Raw genomic sequence first — 20,203 nt, 5'->3', positions numbered from 1 at the left:
AAAGGTATTGTTTTTTAAACACAATACACTCAACATTCATTTTAACAAGCATTAATTCAGGCGGTTTTTTTAAGTGTATTCTCAGAATTCCACTGTTCTGCTGTTCTGAATAAAACCAGTTTCGGTAAATTACACAGAGTGTTTTCATCGTGTTTTAAAGTAATATTGCATTGTCCACTGGTATGAATCAGTTCAAATAAAACACATAATGAAGAGTGAGTGCTTCAAGAAACAGAAACATTGGTTGTTTGAAGCAGTGTTTTCTATTGCTGTCTGCACGTTTTACTGGTTATGAAAGTGACAAAACATTGTAAACTAGGCTACAAAGTGAATCAGAAATGTCCTTGGTAAGTACCAGCCACTACAACAAATACTGGATTATTAATCACACCCATTTCTGGAGCTGCACATGTACTCGCGCTGCACAGTGTAATCTTCCCTTAGATGGCGTGGAAAGGGGAAATCCTTTATGTATTACTCACAATAAAGCAAGTGTTTTGGAGCAGCACACATTTAGATATAGAAGTTCTAAAAGAAGGGATAAGAAAGTAGTAAAAGAGATGGAAAGAACAAACACATGAAATATCTCCAAACGTCACAGATGTGGGTGTAGAGTTGGCCCTTTTATGTATTATCACCAAACACCAACTTGCCCTAACTAAATCCATCCAAGCACATTGAAATGCAACACTCACTAACTTTTTTTTGTTTTTCAAATTGATTCCTTCTTTCCATTGTCTCAGGACATAGTGCTAGAAAACAGATGTGGTGCCATATATTCTTGAATAGATCTGTTCTTGCCTACTGATTTCTGTTAATCTCTCTTTAGAGGATTAAACCATGTACTATATTACACAGAACTGCCTCTTACAGGAGTTCTTCCTTCGTTACCACACCTCTAAATGTGACCCAAGACGTTTCCTTGTACGTACTTTTGGGATATGTTTCATATGACGGCACAGACACTGTTACATAAAATATAAATCAAGTGCTTTGAGGGAGGTAATTTCTAGTTTTAAAAGGCTGAGGAAAACCCAGACGGAGCAAAGTAAGGAAGAAGAATAAACAAGTACGAAATTTTAGTAGCCTGCTTGGCCATTTTTGCCACTTATCCAAGAGTACATGGCACTGCCTACCAGCTTTAAGAGCTCCAAATATCATGCTATCATTAACCCACTGAATGCTCAACATTCTATTGCCCTCAGAGATGAAACAATCAGTCTTCGGATTCATACATGTGGTCGGCGTCACACTGAAACTTAACTGAAACACACCCATGGGTACAACCCCCATGCTCCACTGAGTCCATCGATACGTGATGGCTTTGTGTGTCGCTTAAGTTCTTCGACATCTGGAGGCATTGTGTGATACCTCTCCGTTTTTTGAAGGTCCCTCATCTGCCTGAAACTCTGCAGGAGAGCATGCCACATGTCCCAGTAAACATCTGTGCGGACCCCTAATGCCCTACTTAACTCACTCTGAACCCTAAGTGCGGAGGTTCAACATCTGTAGAAGCCGCACATCTGTCTCTTTTCTTCAATGTGAGGAGACTCGAATTTCTTCCAAGCCCCACTATACTCTTTCATGTGTGGTTTCCCTGTGAACCCCAGAGACCTGTGTAGAACTGAACCCCTTGACCTTTGGAAGGCATATTTTCCCACCTGACGGATTGGTTCAGGGGTCCGGTACTTGCAGCAACTGCCAACAAGAAGCACAGCAGACTCCAGGCTGATCTTGTGACCCACTGAGACATAAATGGGTTTTGCACTCTTGTCGCAACTTCTTAGGGCCTGCGGGAGAGGAAAACAGAAGCAGCATTAGAGTAACCAAGGTGACCTGGGCAACAGAGCCTCTTGTATTTTCTCAGTGTAACTCAGCCAGCATGCATTTCTGAAGAAGAGACCCAGATTATGATATGTCCCACTAACTTAACACTTACCTCAAGCTTAATTTTTCATGGGAATAATGTCCCCCATACATTTTTCAGCTGGTGGTAGTACAGCCTATAGGGTGCCAGTTCTCCGATACATCTACTGCTTGGGACACATTCTAGAGGCAAACTCAAAGTGCTCCCCTGTCTAATTTGAAGAGAGTAAAATGCCTTACCTGTTTGTAGGGAGACTGCCTTGTGGATAACAATCTAATATAGACAGGGTACAGCCTTTTCAAAGCCCTCCTCACCCACCCAGGGATTGAACCTACCTCTGTGGTAAAATTAATGCAACTCCTCATAACTCTCACTTCTCACTATGGACCTGACACTCCCTCTGAAACCAGCGCCAACACCATCTGTGAGCAAAAACGTAGATCTCTGATCTGGGGTTGGACTAAACATTTAGCCAGTTTTAACAGGTTTACACTGACAAGGAGGGTGCAAAGAAAATGCTTCCAGTGTGGCTGACTGCCGAAAAAGTTCAAATAGAGCTTCTTGTGTCTTGGGAGCTGAACTCCTGTCCTGCTCCGCTGGACTGACATGAATAGGTACGAGGCCTCTACATCTAGTACATGGAGGCCATCCTGTTAAAGGCCTGCATGGACCTGAAAAGTACGTCTGAGGAGTTGGACATCCTGCATTGTGGGCATACTTACCCAGCACAAACCTTTTTTATATTCATATTGCAGAACACACACTACCTGGCGTAGCATCAATCCTGGGTCTATCACTCCTAGACACGTGCTGCTAGAGCGTCCAGAGACACTTAGAATACCTTGTTTGACCCCCACCATGCATGGCATTGAGGACCAGCAACCACAAGCCTGCACTGGGTTCTGTTATCTCTTACTTTCACTGTGTCATATTAAAGCTCACAGTGCCCCTAACCCTTTCCAGAGGAAGCAATGAGCCAGCAAGAACCCTCCAGCAAAAGACAAATGGCATGGCAACCAGCTGTTTTTCAGAACCATCCGCCCTAACAGCTCCATACCATGACCAGGAGTCGAAAGAGGCCCCTAAGCAGTAGTGGACACACTGCATTACTGTATAACAATCTAATACATGGTAGCCTACAATCCCTGTATAACAAATATGCCTACAATTTTCATATTACAGGTGATTCTGTAACACACCTATTTGTCTATAATAAAGAGTTACATAGCTGCTCAACTGTAATTTACTTATTACAGTTGAGTTCTGACATCACAATACCTGCTGCCAGAAGCCAAGGTGAAAGGCAGGACCACAGGGCATAACAAAAGCTTCACTTAAAGAAACTGAAACATGGCTATTTCTTCTTTTGCTCTGTTTTTGTAGATGGACATGGATGAGCAGAAAGAAAATAATTATGTCAACAGGTCTATTTTCTGCATGTTTTAAGTAATTTTAGAAAAGATAGACTCTCTCTGCATGTTTTTACACATTCAGAGCTACAACACTTTTTTCTTTAATCTAACTTGTCTTACATTGATTCCAGTATCTTTAAATAGCTAACTACTTTTTGGTGTGTTTAAATTTGCACTAGAGATTCTACCTTTATATTCTTGATAATGTTTGCAAACATCCGATCTCTTTCATATGAAACAACAACACACTAAGGATTTAAGTGGTTTGTGGGAAATGTGATGGTGTGACCATGCATTATAAGGAATAAAGTGCCCCTGCTGTACATTCTAAGGATATTGCAAGTAACCTTGGAGTTCCATGACCTGATAAAGGAACTCACCCTTCGGCCTTGTTCCTTTAAGTGGTCTCAAACTCCCCAGTGGCTTGCAATATCTTTATAATGTATGGCACAGGGTACTTTATCTGATATATAAATATAAAGCTATTCTTGTTGTAGTAACTCTGATTTCTGATGGCTAATTTAAACAGCAGATTCCTCATCTAGTGAATATCCAGACTGGATCAGGAAATTTTGAAAGCAGTGCTTCTGTGTGTCAATAGGTGGCTCCATGCAACTCCAGGTCGACACTGATACGCACTGGAAGTGACAAGTGGAGCTGTATTTGAGTGCCACTTATGAATGCTGGTATCAGTTTTATTCTTTCTGCACCTTCAGAAGAAGATCCAGAGCTCTGCTCCTATTTTCTTCCTCATGGTGAGATTTGTTTCTTCAAACCTAAACATTTTTCCAGTGTGCAAGGGATATCTTCCCTGAAAACAACCTGGTTTAAGCCTTGTACAGTCTATAAACAAATGTCTGTGACAGATCCCCATAAGGTGTGCCTCTCGTGCTTGCATCCGTCACATGACTCCAAGGACTGCGATGAACAAATGAACAAAAGAAAGCCATTCAAGATCGAGAGGTGGAGCTCTTTGTGGTGAAGTACTGGAAGGCTCACTGCAGTCCCCACTCCAAGTGAAAGTTGAGAGGGTGGACCGATGCTGGTCCTGCTCTCGCGCTCAAAGTCTTTCTCAAGGCCGATTTTTCTCAAGATCGAAATCTTTGGGTAAGTCAAAGTAAAAAACAAGCGGGACTTGGCCTGTTTCCGTCACTCTTCGGAGAAGACGTGAGGGCATCACAATGCCAACTTACCTCAATCCAGATCAAAGAAGCCGATTCCTTCTTTTGTCCTGATGCACAAAACATTTCTGGGTCCATCAGCGACTTTGCAGTAAGTTAAAGCCTTTTGTGAGGCTATACTGTGTATGTTTGGCTCTCTCCTGGTTCCCTCTGATGCGCCTACAGGCCTCATGGATCTGCAGGATCCCCCCAGTCAGATTATCGCTGCTGGGTCTGCACTCGGCGTCATCTAGATCCCTCGACCCCACTCTCAGTTCTGCAGTGGATGCATTGCTTATAAACGCCAGCACTAACGATATCAGTGCTGGAGGAGGTCTTGCAGCCCATTGTTTTGGCCAACTCTAAACCAGCATCAGCCCGACCTCAACAGCTATAGAACGGTTGAGGTATAGATCACCGCACACTGTATCATTTCCCAAAAACAGGTGCTTTACTCCTAAGGCTACCTATTCTAGAAACACCCCAGACCTAATAATAGAACTTAGAAAGAAGCAATCAACAAATGGTAGTATGAACAAGCATTTGCAATGCAACGGGTCTCGCATTTGTTCAAGTTAGAGATATTAGTGTTGTAAGCCCCTAACTGGACTTTTCTTGCCATATTAATTGAAAGAAAAAAAACGAGTGAGATCGTGTTATGTAAAACCTGCGGGTTCACGCTGAAACTGAAAACCCAAAAAACGAGCACAGTCGCGCTATGTAAAACCCAGCACAATCGCGCTGCGTGAAAAAAAAAAAAGCTAAATTAGTGCAGAAACCAGGCTGAAAACATGGCGCATTGTATGTTTTCAGTAGTTGGCTGGTGTGCTCGAGGAGGGCTAAACACCAGAAAAGGCATGACATATGCATGCCTTTCACTAATGAAATCAAGCGGATTTTAAAAGGCAAGCCCACGAACCAATGTAAGTGACAGGCGTGACATTGGCATGGTTAAAATCCCAAAGAGAGATTACAACAGGGACGGAGCTTGTGAGCTGGACCATAGAAATGGCATTTGTATTACCATAACTAAAAATAAAAACAGTTTGGAAAGGTCCAAATCAAAGAAAAATTGTCAAAATGCAAGAAATTATGTAGGTCCAATTTTTATGTAGGAGCCAATCAGCAAGATGGGTTCATAATGCACAGAAATTCCAATTCAGGTACCCCGGACAATTGTCTTAGCATTAGTATTGCTGAATACAAATTTCTCCGATGATATAAGGTCAGCACGAGTATGATCATTCTTGGTCACAATCACTTTCACAGTTTGCCGACCTCCCTCTAGGCCTCACACATGCCCCTTGGGGGTTCATAAAAGTAATGGCAGTGGTTGCTGCCCATCTGAGAAGTCCCCCTACGTTGTTGACTGGCTGCTGAGGATGTGCTGGGCACCGCAAGTCACAGACCACCTCAATATAATGGCAAACCTCTTGACATCTATGGGGTTCTCAATTAAGTTGCTGAAGTCACACCTTACCGCTTTGCAGAGGCTCCCATTCATTGGAGCTATCCTGGATACGGTGCGCTTTCAGGATTTTCCTCCAGAGCGAGCCTAGGACTTTTGGAGGATGATCCCTATGTTTCAGCCATTGTCCTGGGTCTCAGTTAGGAAGGCTCTGAGGCTTCTTGGCCTGTTTGCTTCCTGTTCATTCTGCTTACAGACATGCCAGGTGATACATGCAAGCTTTACAGTGGGACCTGAAATCCTAGTGAGCCCAGCAGTAGGGGAACAAGTCGGACTCCACGCAGTTGTCGGAGGAGGTTGAAGAAGACCTGCATTGGTGCTTGGTCAACAGCAATTGGACAAGCTGCAGACCCATCTCCCTGCCCCACCAAGAGTTAACAGTGGCAACACATGCATCACTACTGGGTTGATGGTTACCTGAGAGAGATTGAGATGGGAGGTCTCTGCGAGGCCTGCATCTACATCAAACTCCTGGAGTTTCAGGCAGTTCTGTTAGGGCTGATAGCCTTCCTGCCTCCCATCAAAGGATGCAGGTTCTCGTGGACAACACCACTGCCATTTGGCACTGCAACAAGCAGAGCAGAGCGGGGTCCTCTGCCACGAGGTTCTCTCCCTACAGAAATGGCTTGCTCATCAGGGGATTTTTCTGGTGATAAAACATAAGGTGGGATTTTTAAATGCTAGGGCAGACAAACTTAGCCATTGGTGCTTAGCGGATCATGAATAGCAGTTTCAACCAGAGGTGGCACAGGCATCTTCCAGCTGTGTGGAGAACCCTGGCTTCATCTCTTTGCCACCTCTAAGAACACACAATGTACGTTGGAGTTCCCAAAAGGCTCTCTCTCTCTTAAACACATTTAGCTTAGAGTGTATTATGGGACTCCAATAGACCTTTCCGCCACTACCTTTCTTGCCCTGCATTCTGAACAAGATCAGGAATGATCAGGCCCAAGTTATTCTAGTGGCACTGCATTGGGTCAGGAGTGTGTGGTACCTGGAATGCCTGGGCATGACAATTGTCCTCAAATCAGGCTTTTGCTTTGGGAGGACCGCATATCAGGTCTTTCACAAAGTGTTTGATGTATTGTTTGGTTTATCTTTTATTTCTAGGCTTGAGCATCTATACTCCGATCAGGCTTCCTTAATGAAAGGACTTCCTGTTGCAGCACTAGGGAAGGGTCAACCAAGCATACACAATCTGCATCTCCAGCCATGGAGACTGAGCTTGGACAAATGAGTTCTCCTGATTTCCCTCTAGAGGTTATTGATGTCATGTGGACAGCCAAGTGCCCTTCCACAATTCTGTATTCGCAGGGTGCATGGTACCTGTTCATTAGGCCTGATGCAGGCAAAATTGTCAGCTGCTGTTTGCTTATTTGGCCAAGCAAGACCTCGAATTGGGCACAGTAAGAGGTTACATATCGGCTCTTTCTGCCTTTTTACAGTTACCAGTCTAGCCTACATTGGTCAAACCAACAGTTGGGATGTGTTTTATAAAGGGTTTACGACATATGTTTCCACTAGCATCTTTTGTGATCGCACAGTGGGGCTTGAACTTAGTCCTCACTATTCTCCTTTTGAACCCACGCACAGCTGCTAGTTATGCCTGTTCACCTTGAAAATTGTCTTTCTGTTGGCAATAACATCCACATGTCAGCTCAGTAAACTCTGGACCCTCTTGGTCCAACCTCCTTATACTACCTTTTTTCCAGAATGGTTAGTGCTTAGGACCCAAGGGGCATTTCTGCCAAAAGTGGTGATGCCTTTTCAGTCAGTCAAGTTATTTTGCTTCCGCCTTTCATTGCTCCACCTCATCTCTCAAAACAGGAAGAACTACTTCATTGGTTGGACCCTAAAAGAGCACTCAGCTTTTATATAAATCTGACAAACAAAAGAACTTTGAAAGGACGTTAAGCTCTTTGTGGGTTTCTTGGGGTGAAGAAAAGCAAGGCAGTGCAGAAGCAGACTATCCCTTGATGGACAGTTCTGTGCATTAAAATCAGCTACACATTGACTAAAAAGCAGCCGCCACAAGATCGCAGGGTTCACTCTAGCAGAGCCAAGGCTGCGCCCACTGCGCTGGTGCATGGAGGACCCGTCCAGGATATCTGTCTGGCAGCTTCCTGGTCCTCACTACACACGTTCATGAAACACACTAGTGCCTGGACAGTCAGGTTTATCAAGAAGGGCATTTGGCCCATGCGGTCTGGCAAGACATTTTAGTCTAAGCCATTCCACGGACTCACCACCTTCGGAGGTAATGCTTTAGTATCGGTTCACAAGAAGAGGAGCGACAGTTGGAAGTATCCTTCAGAAGAAAAAGTTGCTTACCTTTGGTAATGCTCTTTCTAGAGAAACTTTATCTAACCACAGATTCACTGAACTTCCCACCTCCCTATTTTGCAGAATGGTCTCTTACATCTTAAAAGATCCCAATTTAGGAACCTGAACACTAATTCTTTTAATTTGCTCACATGCTCTGCGTCTCAGGGCACGGAAGAATTTCTTAAATAAAGTGACGTCAGAGAACATAGGTGGCACTTACATGAGGATAAGCTTGTCACTTCCAGAGTGGAACAACATTGATGAGGAAGACAACAATGCGCAGTCGCACAGCCCCACCTACCAGCACACAGGAGCACCACTTTCAAAATTTCTGGACCCAGTCTGGTGCCTAGGGATACTTGCAAGGTGAGGAATCTGCAGTTAGAAAGAGTATCCACCAGAAAGATTGTTACCAAAGGTAAGTAACTTGTTCATTCTGGAACTGATCAACACAAAAGCAGCAGAACTTTCTCTGTTATGTTAAAAAGGACTGAAACTTTCAAGGACAGATGTCGAGTCAGTGTTACATTGTGGACAGATGGGCGCCTCTTGCTGCTTTCTGTCTCTCCGTAGAAATGCTGGGCCAATGGCTTTCTTACAAAATAATAACACTAGCATTGGCACAGCCGAAGACTCGAAGCCTGAGTGCTTTACATACATTGGGACTCAAGTGCTTCCTACTCTTCATAAAGTTATAGACTCTCGTACCGCACTCATTTAAAACACAGTAGCCACCATCAAGGCTATGTTATGCTACATTACACCTGTTGGAGTCATAAACTGGGGACTGTAAGGCAAAGACATTTCTATTTTTTACCACTTTTCACCATTCTAACTTCTCTAATATTTATAGCGTGAATAGAAGAAGTAATGCATTATTATGAATGCCCAAGAAATCTCTACTGTTGTGCCAGCAGGAGTTAGTACCCACATCGAAATTACAAGTATTATGGATTTACATCACTCCACAGTTTTCTCCATTCCTATTTTGCCAGGAAATACTTGATGAAAGTTGAATCAGAAAAATAGGTCGGAAAGAAGCAAAACCTGTGGTAATAGGATATGCAAACCTTTACTCCACCTCCACCACCTGAGTCAAGGAGACTAGGGGAAACTCGACTAACACTTCTGGCCTGGTATCCAGCATCCAGGGCCGGTAGGGAGGAGAGCCAGTTTCAGCTATGATACTGCAAGGCTCCCTACAGGCTACAAGATCTGGAGAAAAAACAGCTTTTCAATTATTCTCTGCCCCCACAAGCCCAGAGGCAGGCTGCTGGGCTTCTTTAATCAATTATTTTTTCCTTTAGTTTCTGGACAGAGGCATTCCTCCTGTTCTTCAATCCCCCCTGAAATATAGGGCTGAGAGGCAGAGGGAGGTTTTTCTTCATCTTAAATCCAGACTATAGATTTAGTATTGTTGAGACTTGATTTTTGAGGTATTAAGAGCTATTTCTCCTTATTTTGCTACATTGTTCACCATATGGCGTACTGGCTTATGTTATGATTAACTGTTTTGATTCTCCGTTAAAAAAGTAAACTTTAAAAAGACTGAATTTAACTGTGAGCACAAATGAAAGAAATTCACAGGGCCGAGTTGGGCGATAGAGGGTTGGGTGGAGGTTAGGAAAGAGGAGCTCTGATACTGACCATGTATAACTGACTCCTCACTTTTCTAAAGTTTAACAAAGTGAACACTTTGCATCAGTCTTTCCTGCCCTTTTGTGTATCTGATTATAGTAACCAAGTGCTACAGAGTGTTCAGTAGCTTTTCTATACACAGAATACAAACAGTACACCACATATAGCATGGCTGTGTGACTGCACTAAGCACATGATATAAATGGTGCAAGGTTTGCAGCTTGTCACGAGCAGTGGCTTAACCAGAGTTCCATGAATACTAATGCAAGAAAGGAAAAAGGGCTCCTTGGACAATGGTTGTGTAGTAAGTCATCAATAGCTGAAGTGCAGTAGACTTTAAAAACCCTGGGCCCATGTGCCATTGCAACTGCTGCACTATTGATAGATTACTCCCCTGCGCATGAGACAAACTGAAGGTTAAACTATGCCGAGTTTCTGGTTGTCCTAAGGTCTTGACCACAGTGACGTCCTTAAAGTTGTTTATGAAAACACGTTCCATATAGGATCTAAGCAAATACAACACACTTGCAACCTCAACCCTTCACACTGCGGTGTGCTATCCACGTAGATAAGTGCTTCAGCGACTCCCTCCACCCACGGTGTCACAAAATAAATAGTGAAATAACAAGCCAATAACTGGTCCAAGACAGCCAGTCCAACCCTAGGCCTGCACTGTGCCAGAGTTCATGGTCTGAGTTCACTCGGGGCAGGTGTTTGTGTGCATCTGTTCCCGCAGATATCACAAACTAATGGCAGATGTAATTTGCAGGTACATTGTTGTTTTTCTTTTGCACCGTGGTACTTGGAGTTCTGGTTTCATCACAGAGAAAGAAAAACTGCAAGTATCAGAAAACCAAAACAAGCATTTGCAATGCAATGGGTCTCGCGTTTGCTCGAGGTAGAGCTATTAGCGTTGTTAATTCCTAACTGGACTTTTCTTGCCACACAAACTGAAAATAAAAAGTAAAACAGTTGACATAAGCGAGCAGATTCAAAGAGCTGCCATGAGTGCGAAGAAAGAGATAAAAGGAAAAAGAAGTTTGCTCGCAGTCAAAGTTATCGGCAAAAGTGCAATTATCCATGTAACAGGGTCAATGGCCAAGGTGGTAACAAAATCGCCCTAAGGAGGGACAAATGTAAAGCAGTCACCAACGAAAACAAAGGATTTTTGGAAGGCAAGCCCAGGAACGAGTAATAGTGATGGGCGTGCAGTGGGCGTGGTCAAAAGCCCAGATACACACAAACACGTCAGAAAAGCAGCGCTTGCGCGCTTCTATGCTCAACCTATAAATAGGACTGGTTGGGCCTATCCACAAATGAGGAAGATTTCTGTACGTTTACAGGAATCTACCTTCAACTTTTGATGATCAGGGCTTTGACCGTAACAACTTAAAATAGTAATATTTACCCTGTCCCTACAAGACACTGCCCTCAACAAATCTTTATGAATCAAGTCATAGGCGGAAGCTTTGGTAAGACCTGTTTGCACATTCATGACTCAGTGATTCCAGATGAAAGCTCAGAAATGATATAAAATAAATGTTCCTTAGTAAAATAAACACAACACACTTTCCAGTTTTTTACTCAATGATTTCGATATAGCATCAAAATATGCTCTCCACGCCCCACTCCCCTTCTTATAATTATCTGTAAAATAATGTTTACAGGTAGCAAAACTGATGTTCAAGGTTACACTACCAATGGCTAAATCAAATTTGTGCTTTTAAGCCTGCAGTTTAAGTGAAAGGCCTATAGAACCTCAACAGCAGACACAGGGCTGCTGGGTGAGGAAATCAATGTCAAATTTCAAAGGGAAAATACATAGCTGGCCACCCTTTGGATTGTGAAATGTGCATGTTCGAGGTGTGCTGTTTACAATCCTACCTGGAGACACCGCTGCCACGGGTTTTGAAATTATTTATATCATATAGGATCAATCCAGAATAACTCGACAAGGCAAAACATCAAAGTGAGCAATGTGCATGATGAGAGCCAGGTAGCTAGCGGTGAGTCGTGTCTTTAAATTCTGCCTCAGCTGATCGACATACCGAGTAATTGAGTTTAAGTCACTACTTCTCCTTGAGCTGGCCCTTTGGAAGGGCTTTGGCTGGCAGCACCAGGAACTTGTAGAGAAAAGGTAACTTTACAAGAATTGGTATTTTCAAGTCAAGGAAGCTTCACTGGATGAAAGCAGAGAATGCACTCTATTCTTACCATTCCTAAAACATTCCCCGTGCTCCCGGTGAGGCAGAAACGGTCTCCACCTCGCTGCAGCTCTCGGATCTGAAAGACAGAACACACCCAATTTAAAATATGTGACCTGACACAGTAACACACAATTAAATCCTAAGCTAGGCGCTTGCTAAGAAGAAATCATGAGATAGGCCACTCCAGTGGTACATTTTAGCTTAAGACAGAGACTGCAGAGGAATACCTCATGTTCTCCAAAAGAATCAATGCAACAGGCTCAAACCACACAGCAACAGGTGCCGTAAGAGAAAGGTTTGAAGCAATAGCATAAGAGAAAACAACAACTTGCCACCTCTCCTTTTCCAGGTTTAATGAGGCACAGCAAGACACCACAGCCAGCAGGAGTCGAAGAACAAAATGGACCTTATGAAAAAAGGAAAACAGCAAGACTAGGCCAACAGTGAGCCGGGGAAACACGAGAACCAGGGCCAAAAGGGGATAAACACTCAACAACCTGGCAGCAAGATGTACATTTCTAGACACTAGGGCAGTAGTGGAAATTAAACATTCAAGTTTTGATTTAAGGAGTTAAAAAACCCACTGATATACCCTTAAACCCCGTGCCCAAACCCTGTGCCCAAGATCAAGTTCACAATTATGCAAATTAGAAAAAGCTCAACTCTCCTCTCCAAACAAACATCAGGGCTCTAAAATGGGTACCTCTTTGCTTGTAAGAAGTGCATCTGGACCCCTCTAAGCGTCAGGCAACAAACTATAGCTGACCAGTTTTCAACGGAAGGTTACAAGACCCCAAACCCATTGTGGCCCACTCTGCCGAGACAACCGAAACATATACCATCATCATACAGGTCATGTTGGAAGGTTGCAAAAATCCTTTTATGCCTTTATTGGGCACTAATGCTTGGACAGCTCTCTTCCTCCAAAGCACATCCCCTACACCAATTGAGATCAAGAGAAAGATAAATTACATCACTCCCTCCATGCAAGGAAAGCCTACATGGGAAGACGAAGAATTGCAGGCAGAATTGACAAATGTTGCTTTATATAACAACGTAACAGGAAAGACTGAGTCAACCTTTCCAGAAATTAAGCCTGTGACCCTGATACTGAATTAAGGGTAATAAAGAAGGTGCTCATCCCACCGAGCTATCTTACTAGCAACGAACGTATTACTAACAAGTTTTATTTCAGTTTAACTGTATTGCCTGCTTTGAATGTTCTTGTTCTGAAACGGACTGAGATGTCCTGGCGGAGCAGGAGGCTTGGTGAAGAGGCGACAGGAGACCTGGATGCCAATAATCAATAGGCGAAACTCTTGGGGGGGGGGGGGGGGGGGGGGGGGCACCTAATCAATAGGCAGCAGAGCGATCAAATTAAAGCATAAATTACATTCGGCTGAGACCAGCCTGCTGGGAGAGAACGGGAAATAAGAAATACATTTGTCATTAATTAGAGACGAAATTAGAAAGGGGAGGGGGCAGGGCTGTATTTGCTCTGCACGAACGCACGCAGGCCCCGATTTGCACTTCAGAAGCGGCTGCAATAATGATAACAATTATCTGACTTGCACCCGGTGCTTTGCCCCAAAATGCTATTTATGTAATGTATTTTATTTTGAGTGTGTTTTCATGTACAGCACACAATTCAAATGGGCTCAGCTCTCGGCATTAGGAGAGGATTTCGGGTGTACCTTCTGGTGTGGGATTTAAGCCAGGGGGCACTGCGCAAGGGAAAGGTGGACTGACACTGGAGGCGCGCTGTAATGCCTCCCACAGGAGGTGAAAGGGAGTGCGTCCTGCGTTGGCTTAATGAGGTCACTTCCCTGCACCATACACTCTGATCATATTATCACAGTTATATTCTCTAGCTTCGTTTTAGGTCTGGGCGTTGACAGCACGATTGCCAAACCTGCTGCTAAAACATACACAGAGTGGGCTCTGGGCCTGCCCCTTTCAACCACTGGCTTTCTTCGACCAGCCTCTTTCAGCCATAGGCTATACAGGTAGACGTTGTCAATTACATCTTGTCTGGCCCAGTATCCACTTCTCATTTAATGCCATTTAGGTGTAACCTTCTGCCTCCACTACGGTGCTTGCATTGAACTGCAAAGGGACTGTTTCACAACTATAGCCCTGTCTATCCACTCCTGTAGCTCCCAGTCAATGTCTTGTTCTGAGGTAATGATGCATGCATCAGAATATTAAACCAAGATCAACTGGCTTAGCCAGTGCCTGTTGTGTGTTTTTAAAGAGTGGAAGCAGATGGAAGTGGCCTACGACATGAACTATTTTCTTTATACCAGGGCAAAATACTTCTAGTATTATATCACATGTTGTTTTACATCCCTGAAACAACACAAATCCCGATGACAACCACAGTGAGAAAGCATTTGACACTGTTGGCACAATGTAACTGCGATACTGCGTACGTATGCATGGGGAACTCATTGATGAGATGGTTAAGTTACTATATACTGCTGAGCTAGGAGCCAGAGTGCATGCCGTCAGTATAATATAAGAATGACATGCAATACGCAGGGGCACCAGGCAAGGATGCCCCCTGCCACCAACAATATGTCCACTGGTGACAGAACTTTTAATATATCAAATGTGTTCAGCAGGGAAAGTGCTGGAAATCAGTGAACAAAATAACACACACACAATATCCATATACACAAGTGACATTTTGCTTTATGTAAGCGATTAAACCCAGGGACTCATCCCAGTGATGCAGGAAATAAAGGAATTTGAGCAAGTTTCAGGATTGAAAGTGGACAGGTCCAGCTGATTCCAAGCAATCAAGAAGACAGAAGAAGAAGATATATCGATTCTTTTGGGACGCAAAATTCAATGGCAGATTCATACATTCATATGTCTGGGAATACAGGATTACCATGATTTTACAGAAGGCAACACAGGTATGGCTATGAGAACAATAAATTGGAATATGCAGTTCTGGAGATCACTCCCTCTATCACATATGGGACGAACAACTATAGCAAAGACGGTGGTGTAGTGCTGCCCTGATTGTTACATTTCTTTGCAAATCTACCTATGAGTCTGCGCCATGGACGTAATTTAGGCGACCCCTGGCTTGCTCTTTGCGATCCCTGGGACTGCCTTTGTGACCCCTGGCCACAGGCGTGGCAAATTCAGTGCCAGAAACACAGGGGCAGCTCGCCCTTATGGACGTCAGTTGGGGCTCCACTTGATTTACACTGTCCTCTCATCTTTGTTCAAAGAGCGCTATAAGCGTAAACCTGGCTGTCTTGCTCAATGCTTCCGCTGGTGCTGTCTGCTTGAAATGTGGCAAAATGTGTCATTATAGTAAAGTATGCCAAAAGGGAGGTGGAGTAGGTATCAGATGTGAGGTATCTGACCAGACTCAAAGCACTAATGCACAAACTGCTGCGGGGAATTATTTAGTTCTAGCAATTGTGAGCTGTTTCACACTTGAAGCAAGAAAACCTCATAATTCATGCTATGATCGATGGAATATGTAAAAAAACTGGCATCACAAAGTACTACTACCACTGTACTACTACTACCACTTTATGTACCCACAGTTGGTTTTGATCACAACAAAATGGGCTTGTTAAGGCACTTCTGGGGTAGCATTGTTTTTAAAGACAGGGCCATTTGGCAACGTTTAGGTGGCCAAAAAGGTTATCGCTGCACTCGGGTGGTGAAATCAAGAGGACTTTAAAATGGTTCATAGGCCTAGAGCTACAGTAGTACAAGTTACTTACCTTGGGTAATGAAATATCTGGTAGAGACATATTCTACTTGCAGATTCCTTATCTGAGAATTTTCGCCCAGGCGTCAGACTGGATCCGGAGATTTTTCTTTGAGCAATACCCTTGTGTGTGGGTAGGTGGCGTCGGTCGACTTCGTAGGCACCGTGGTGACGTCGGGAGTAGTACACAGACGCCGCCCTCGCGCAGTGACGTCAGTTTCTTTTAATGACTTTCCATGCCAGAGCGCAGAGCCGCTAAGAACACTGAGATTAGTGCGCCGGTGCTAAGGACCTGAAAGTGGGAATCCCTTTCCCTAGAAATCAGTTCGCAAGCGGGGAGGATGGGTGGGCGGTAAAGAATCTGCAACTAGAATATGTCTCTACCAGATATTTTGTTACAGAAGGTAAGTAACTTGTACATCTGATAGAGGCTTCTAGTTGCAGATTCCTTACCTTAGAATAGATACCCAAGCAATGCCATCCTCGGTGGTGGGCTGCGAACCAAGATCATACTAGAAAGTCCTGCAGGACCGAACGACCAAAGTAGCCATCACAACGGACCTGACTATCCAGGCAGTAATGCTTAGCAAACGTGTGCAGGGATGCCCACGTAGCTGCCTAACAGATATCCAGGACAGGAACTCCGCGTACTAACACAGTGGAAGCAGCAATTGCTCTGGTAGAATGAGCATGCAAGCCTTCAGGAGGTTGCTTTTTAGCCAAAGCGTAGCACAGATTGATGCAAAGAAGCACCCATCGAGAGATGGTACGCTTTTGCACCGCCTTCCCTTTCTTCGCACCCACATAGCCAACAAGGAGTTGGATCGTCCACCCGAAATCTTTAGTACGATTGAGGTAGAACACCAACGCTCTTTTTGGGTCCAGATGGTGGAGTCTCATGGGAAGGATGTGGGGGTGCGTAGAAGGTAGGCAAAGTAATGGACTGGCCTACATGAAATGGTGTAACCACCTTAGGAAGGAAGGAAGCTCTAGTGCGTAACACCACTTTGTCAGGGTGAACAGACAAGTATGGAGGCTTTGAAGAAAGGGCCTGAAGCTCACTCACCCTGCAAGCAGAGGTGATAGAGACCAGAAAGACAGTTTTGAATGTGAGGAGCCGCAAGGGACAATTATGAATTGGCTCAAAGGGGGTACCCATCAAGTAAGTAAGTACAAGATTAAGATCCCACTGAGGCATGATGAACGGAGTGGGAGGAAATAAGTGGGTGAGCCCTTTTAAGAACCTACTCACAATAGGAGATTTAAAGAGTGAGGGCTGATCAGAAAGCCTAAGAAAGGCGGAAATGGCAGATAAATACCCTTTAAGGGTGCCCAAAGCAGAGCCCTGCTGGGCTAAAGAAAGAATGAAAAGAAGAACCTCTGACAGAGGGGCAGAAAGGGGGTCAACAGATTTGTTGGTACACCATGCCACAAATTTATTCCAACAACAGGTGTATACAGTTTTAGTCGATGGACGCCTGGCTGCCAAGATAACATTACAGACTTCGGGTGGAACGGCAAATGCCGTCAACTGTTGCTGCTCAATCTCCACGCGTGAAGGCGGAAGTTGAACAGGTTCAGGTGGAGAACCGTCCCCTGCTGCTACGACAGAAGATCCGCCCGAAGAGGCAGTCTGAGTGGAGGATCGATGGACATGCTCAATAGCTCTGGATACCACACTCATGAGCCCAGTCTGGAGCCACCAAGATAACTTGGGCCCGGTCCTACTTGATTTTCTTGAGAACTCTGGGCTGAACAGGGATAGACGGGAAGGCATAGAGGAGGCCGGAGCTCCACTCGAGACGAAAAGCATCTCCGAGCGAGTGCCGCCTTGGAAACTCCAACGTGCAAAACAGCTGACATTGCGTGTTCTCTGCGGAGGCGAACAGATCTAACCAAGGCACTCCCCACTTGAGAAAGAGGCCGTGCGCCACCTCGGGATGGAGACGCCATTCGTGATCGACTGTGCGTTGGCGGCTAAGTTCATCTGCTCTGGCGTTGAAAGAGCCCGCCAGATGTTGAACCATCAGGGTAATGCCCTGATGTTCCAGCCATGTCCAAAGGGTCCAGGACCCTACCCCCTTGTTTGTTGGAGTACCACATGGCAGTAGTGTTGTCCGTGAACAACTGCACCACTTTCCCTTTGAGAGAGGGAAGGAAGGCTTTTAACGCAAGCCTGATCGCCCGGAGCTCCAGCATATTTATGTGGAGTCCCGACTCCGCCGGAGACCAGAGGCCTCTGAGCTACGCCTCCCCCATGTGGCTGCCCCAACCTAGAAGTGACGCATCTGTCACTATAGAGAGATCTGACTGGGGAAGGGAGAGGGATCTGCCGTTGACCCAATTTGGATTCGAAAGTCACCTCTGCAGGTCTTTCGCACTCTCCTCCGAGATCTGGACCATGCTGGAGAGATTTCCCTGATGCTGCGCCCACTAGAACTTCAGGTCCCACTGGATAGCCCGCATATGCCATCTGGCATGTGTTACTAGCAGGATGCAGGAAGCCATGAGGCCCAGCAGCCTCAGAGTCAGTCTCACCGAAACCCAAGACTGAGGCCGAAAGATCGGAATCATAGCCTGAATGTCTTGGACTAGCTTGTCGGGAGGATAAGCCCGAAATTGCACTGTGTCCAGAACAGCGTCAATGAAAGGGAGCATCTGAGAGGGAGTCAGATGTGACTTCTGTACGTTTATAGTGAACCCCAGCTGGTGCAGGAGGTTCGCCATAGTTTGAAGGTGTGAGACGACCGTCTGGGGCGAAGGTGCCTTTAACAGCCAGTCATCGAGGTAGGGGAAGACTGAGACCGTAACCTGCGCAGATGAGCTGCAACCACCACCATCACTTTTGTGAACACCCGAGGGGCGCTGGTAAGGCTGAAAGGGAGCACGGTAAACTGAAAGTGCTCGTGACCTACCACGAATCGTTTGTGGGCAGGCAGGATGGGGATGTGGAAATAGGCATCCTGCAAGTCCAACGCTACCATCCAGTTTCTTGGGTCCAAGGCAGAAAGAACCTGAGCTAGGGTGAGCATTCTGAATTTCTCCTTCTTGAGGAAGTAGTTCAGGTCCCGAAGGTCTAGGATAGGACGTAAGCCCTTGTCCTTCTTTGGAATCAAAACGTAGCGGGAATAACAACCAGAACCTACTTCTGGCACAGGGACCCTTTCTATAGCTCCCTTGGCCAAGAGAGCCGCGACTTCCTGGCAGAGAAGCACCAAATGATCCTCCGGAAGATGATGGAAGGATGGTGGCATGTGCGGTGGTGCAGATTTGAAAGGGAGGGAGTAGCCCTTCCGAATGATCTGCAAAACCCATCCCTCTGTGGTGATATGTTCCCAGTGGGGCAGGTGATGGCGGATCCTGCCACCAACTGGGTGGGAGTGAGGGGACGAACTAAGAGGGTTTGGAGGCTGCAGCGGGGGCAGAGGTGGACTGGACAGACCTCTGGCTCCCTGTCCCACGGCCATGTGGGATTCTGTGTCCTCGGTCACGCATAGGCTGTCCAGCGTGTGTGGCACGCTGGCTGGGTGGAGGACACGACAGGGTGCCCCTTCCGTGTCCACGAAAGGGACGAAAAGCGGACTGTGGTGGGCGTGTGGTGTAGGAAAGACCAAGGGACCGACCCGTCCCCCGGGAGTCCTTGAATCTCTCCAAGGCCGAGTCCGCTTTGTCTCTGAAGAGACGGGTGCCATCAGTGGGCATGTCCATGAGTAACTGTTGGACATCACCTGAGAAGCCCGAAGTGCGTAACCAGGCGTGGCGCTATAAGGCCACTGTCGTCGCAACCGATCTGCCCAGAGAGTCAGTCGTATCCAGCCCACAACGGATGGTGAACTTTGCCGCGTCTCTCCCATCTTTTACTGCTTGGGAGACAGCACGGGCCTCCTCCGGTATATGCGGCAGGACTTGCGCAACCGTATCCCACAGGGAGTGGGTATAATGGCCCAAAAGACATGCGGTGTTCACAGACCGCAGTGTGAGGCTGGAGGAAGAAAGCAACTTCTTGCCAAATTGTTCCTGCCTTTTGGATTCCCTATCCGGGGGTGTGGAAGGGACCGCACAAGAAGAAGATGAACCCTGGATTATAAGACTCTCAGGCGTAGGGCATTGGGACAGGAATTCTGGGTTGTTCAGCGTGGGCATATTGGCGGCAAGAGATAGTCCTGTTCACAGGAACCCCTGTGTTGGGTTTGGACCATGTACCCAAAAGGACATCACTGGGGGCCTCATTGAATGAGAGAAGGGGTTCTAAAGTAGAAGTCCCAGGCTGAAGCGCCTCTGTCAGGAGATTAGACCGGACTTCCACAGTAGGTAGCTCAAGGCCAAGGACCTCAGCTGCCCTACTGCCCACCATACTGTAAGTAGCTCCCTCCGCCGTAGCCACGGT

General features: G+C 45.6%; 1 protein-coding gene across 3 annotated transcripts in view; it reads right to left on the bottom strand.

The window, feature by feature from the left end:
• The window catches only part of ENDOV (endonuclease V), a 167,642-nt gene that overhangs the window by 43,987 nt on the left and 103,452 nt on the right, over positions 1–20,203 (bottom strand). For all 3 annotated transcript variants that reach the window (XM_069199727.1, XM_069199726.1, XM_069199728.1), the window contains 2 exons: positions 12,085–12,153; positions 1,662–1,790 (listed from right to left, as the gene is read on the bottom strand). In XM_069199727.1, coding sequence (XP_069055828.1) covers positions 1,662–1,790; positions 12,085–12,153 — 198 coding nt within the window. The remainder of the gene's footprint in view (positions 1–1,661; positions 1,791–12,084; positions 12,154–20,203) is intronic.

Source organism: Pleurodeles waltl, chromosome 7 (assembly GCF_031143425.1).
Source record: "Pleurodeles waltl isolate 20211129_DDA chromosome 7, aPleWal1.hap1.20221129, whole genome shotgun sequence".
Taxonomy (NCBI): Eukaryota; Metazoa; Chordata; class Amphibia; order Caudata; family Salamandridae; genus Pleurodeles; species Pleurodeles waltl.
This window is presented reverse-complemented; position numbering and strand designations above follow the sequence as displayed.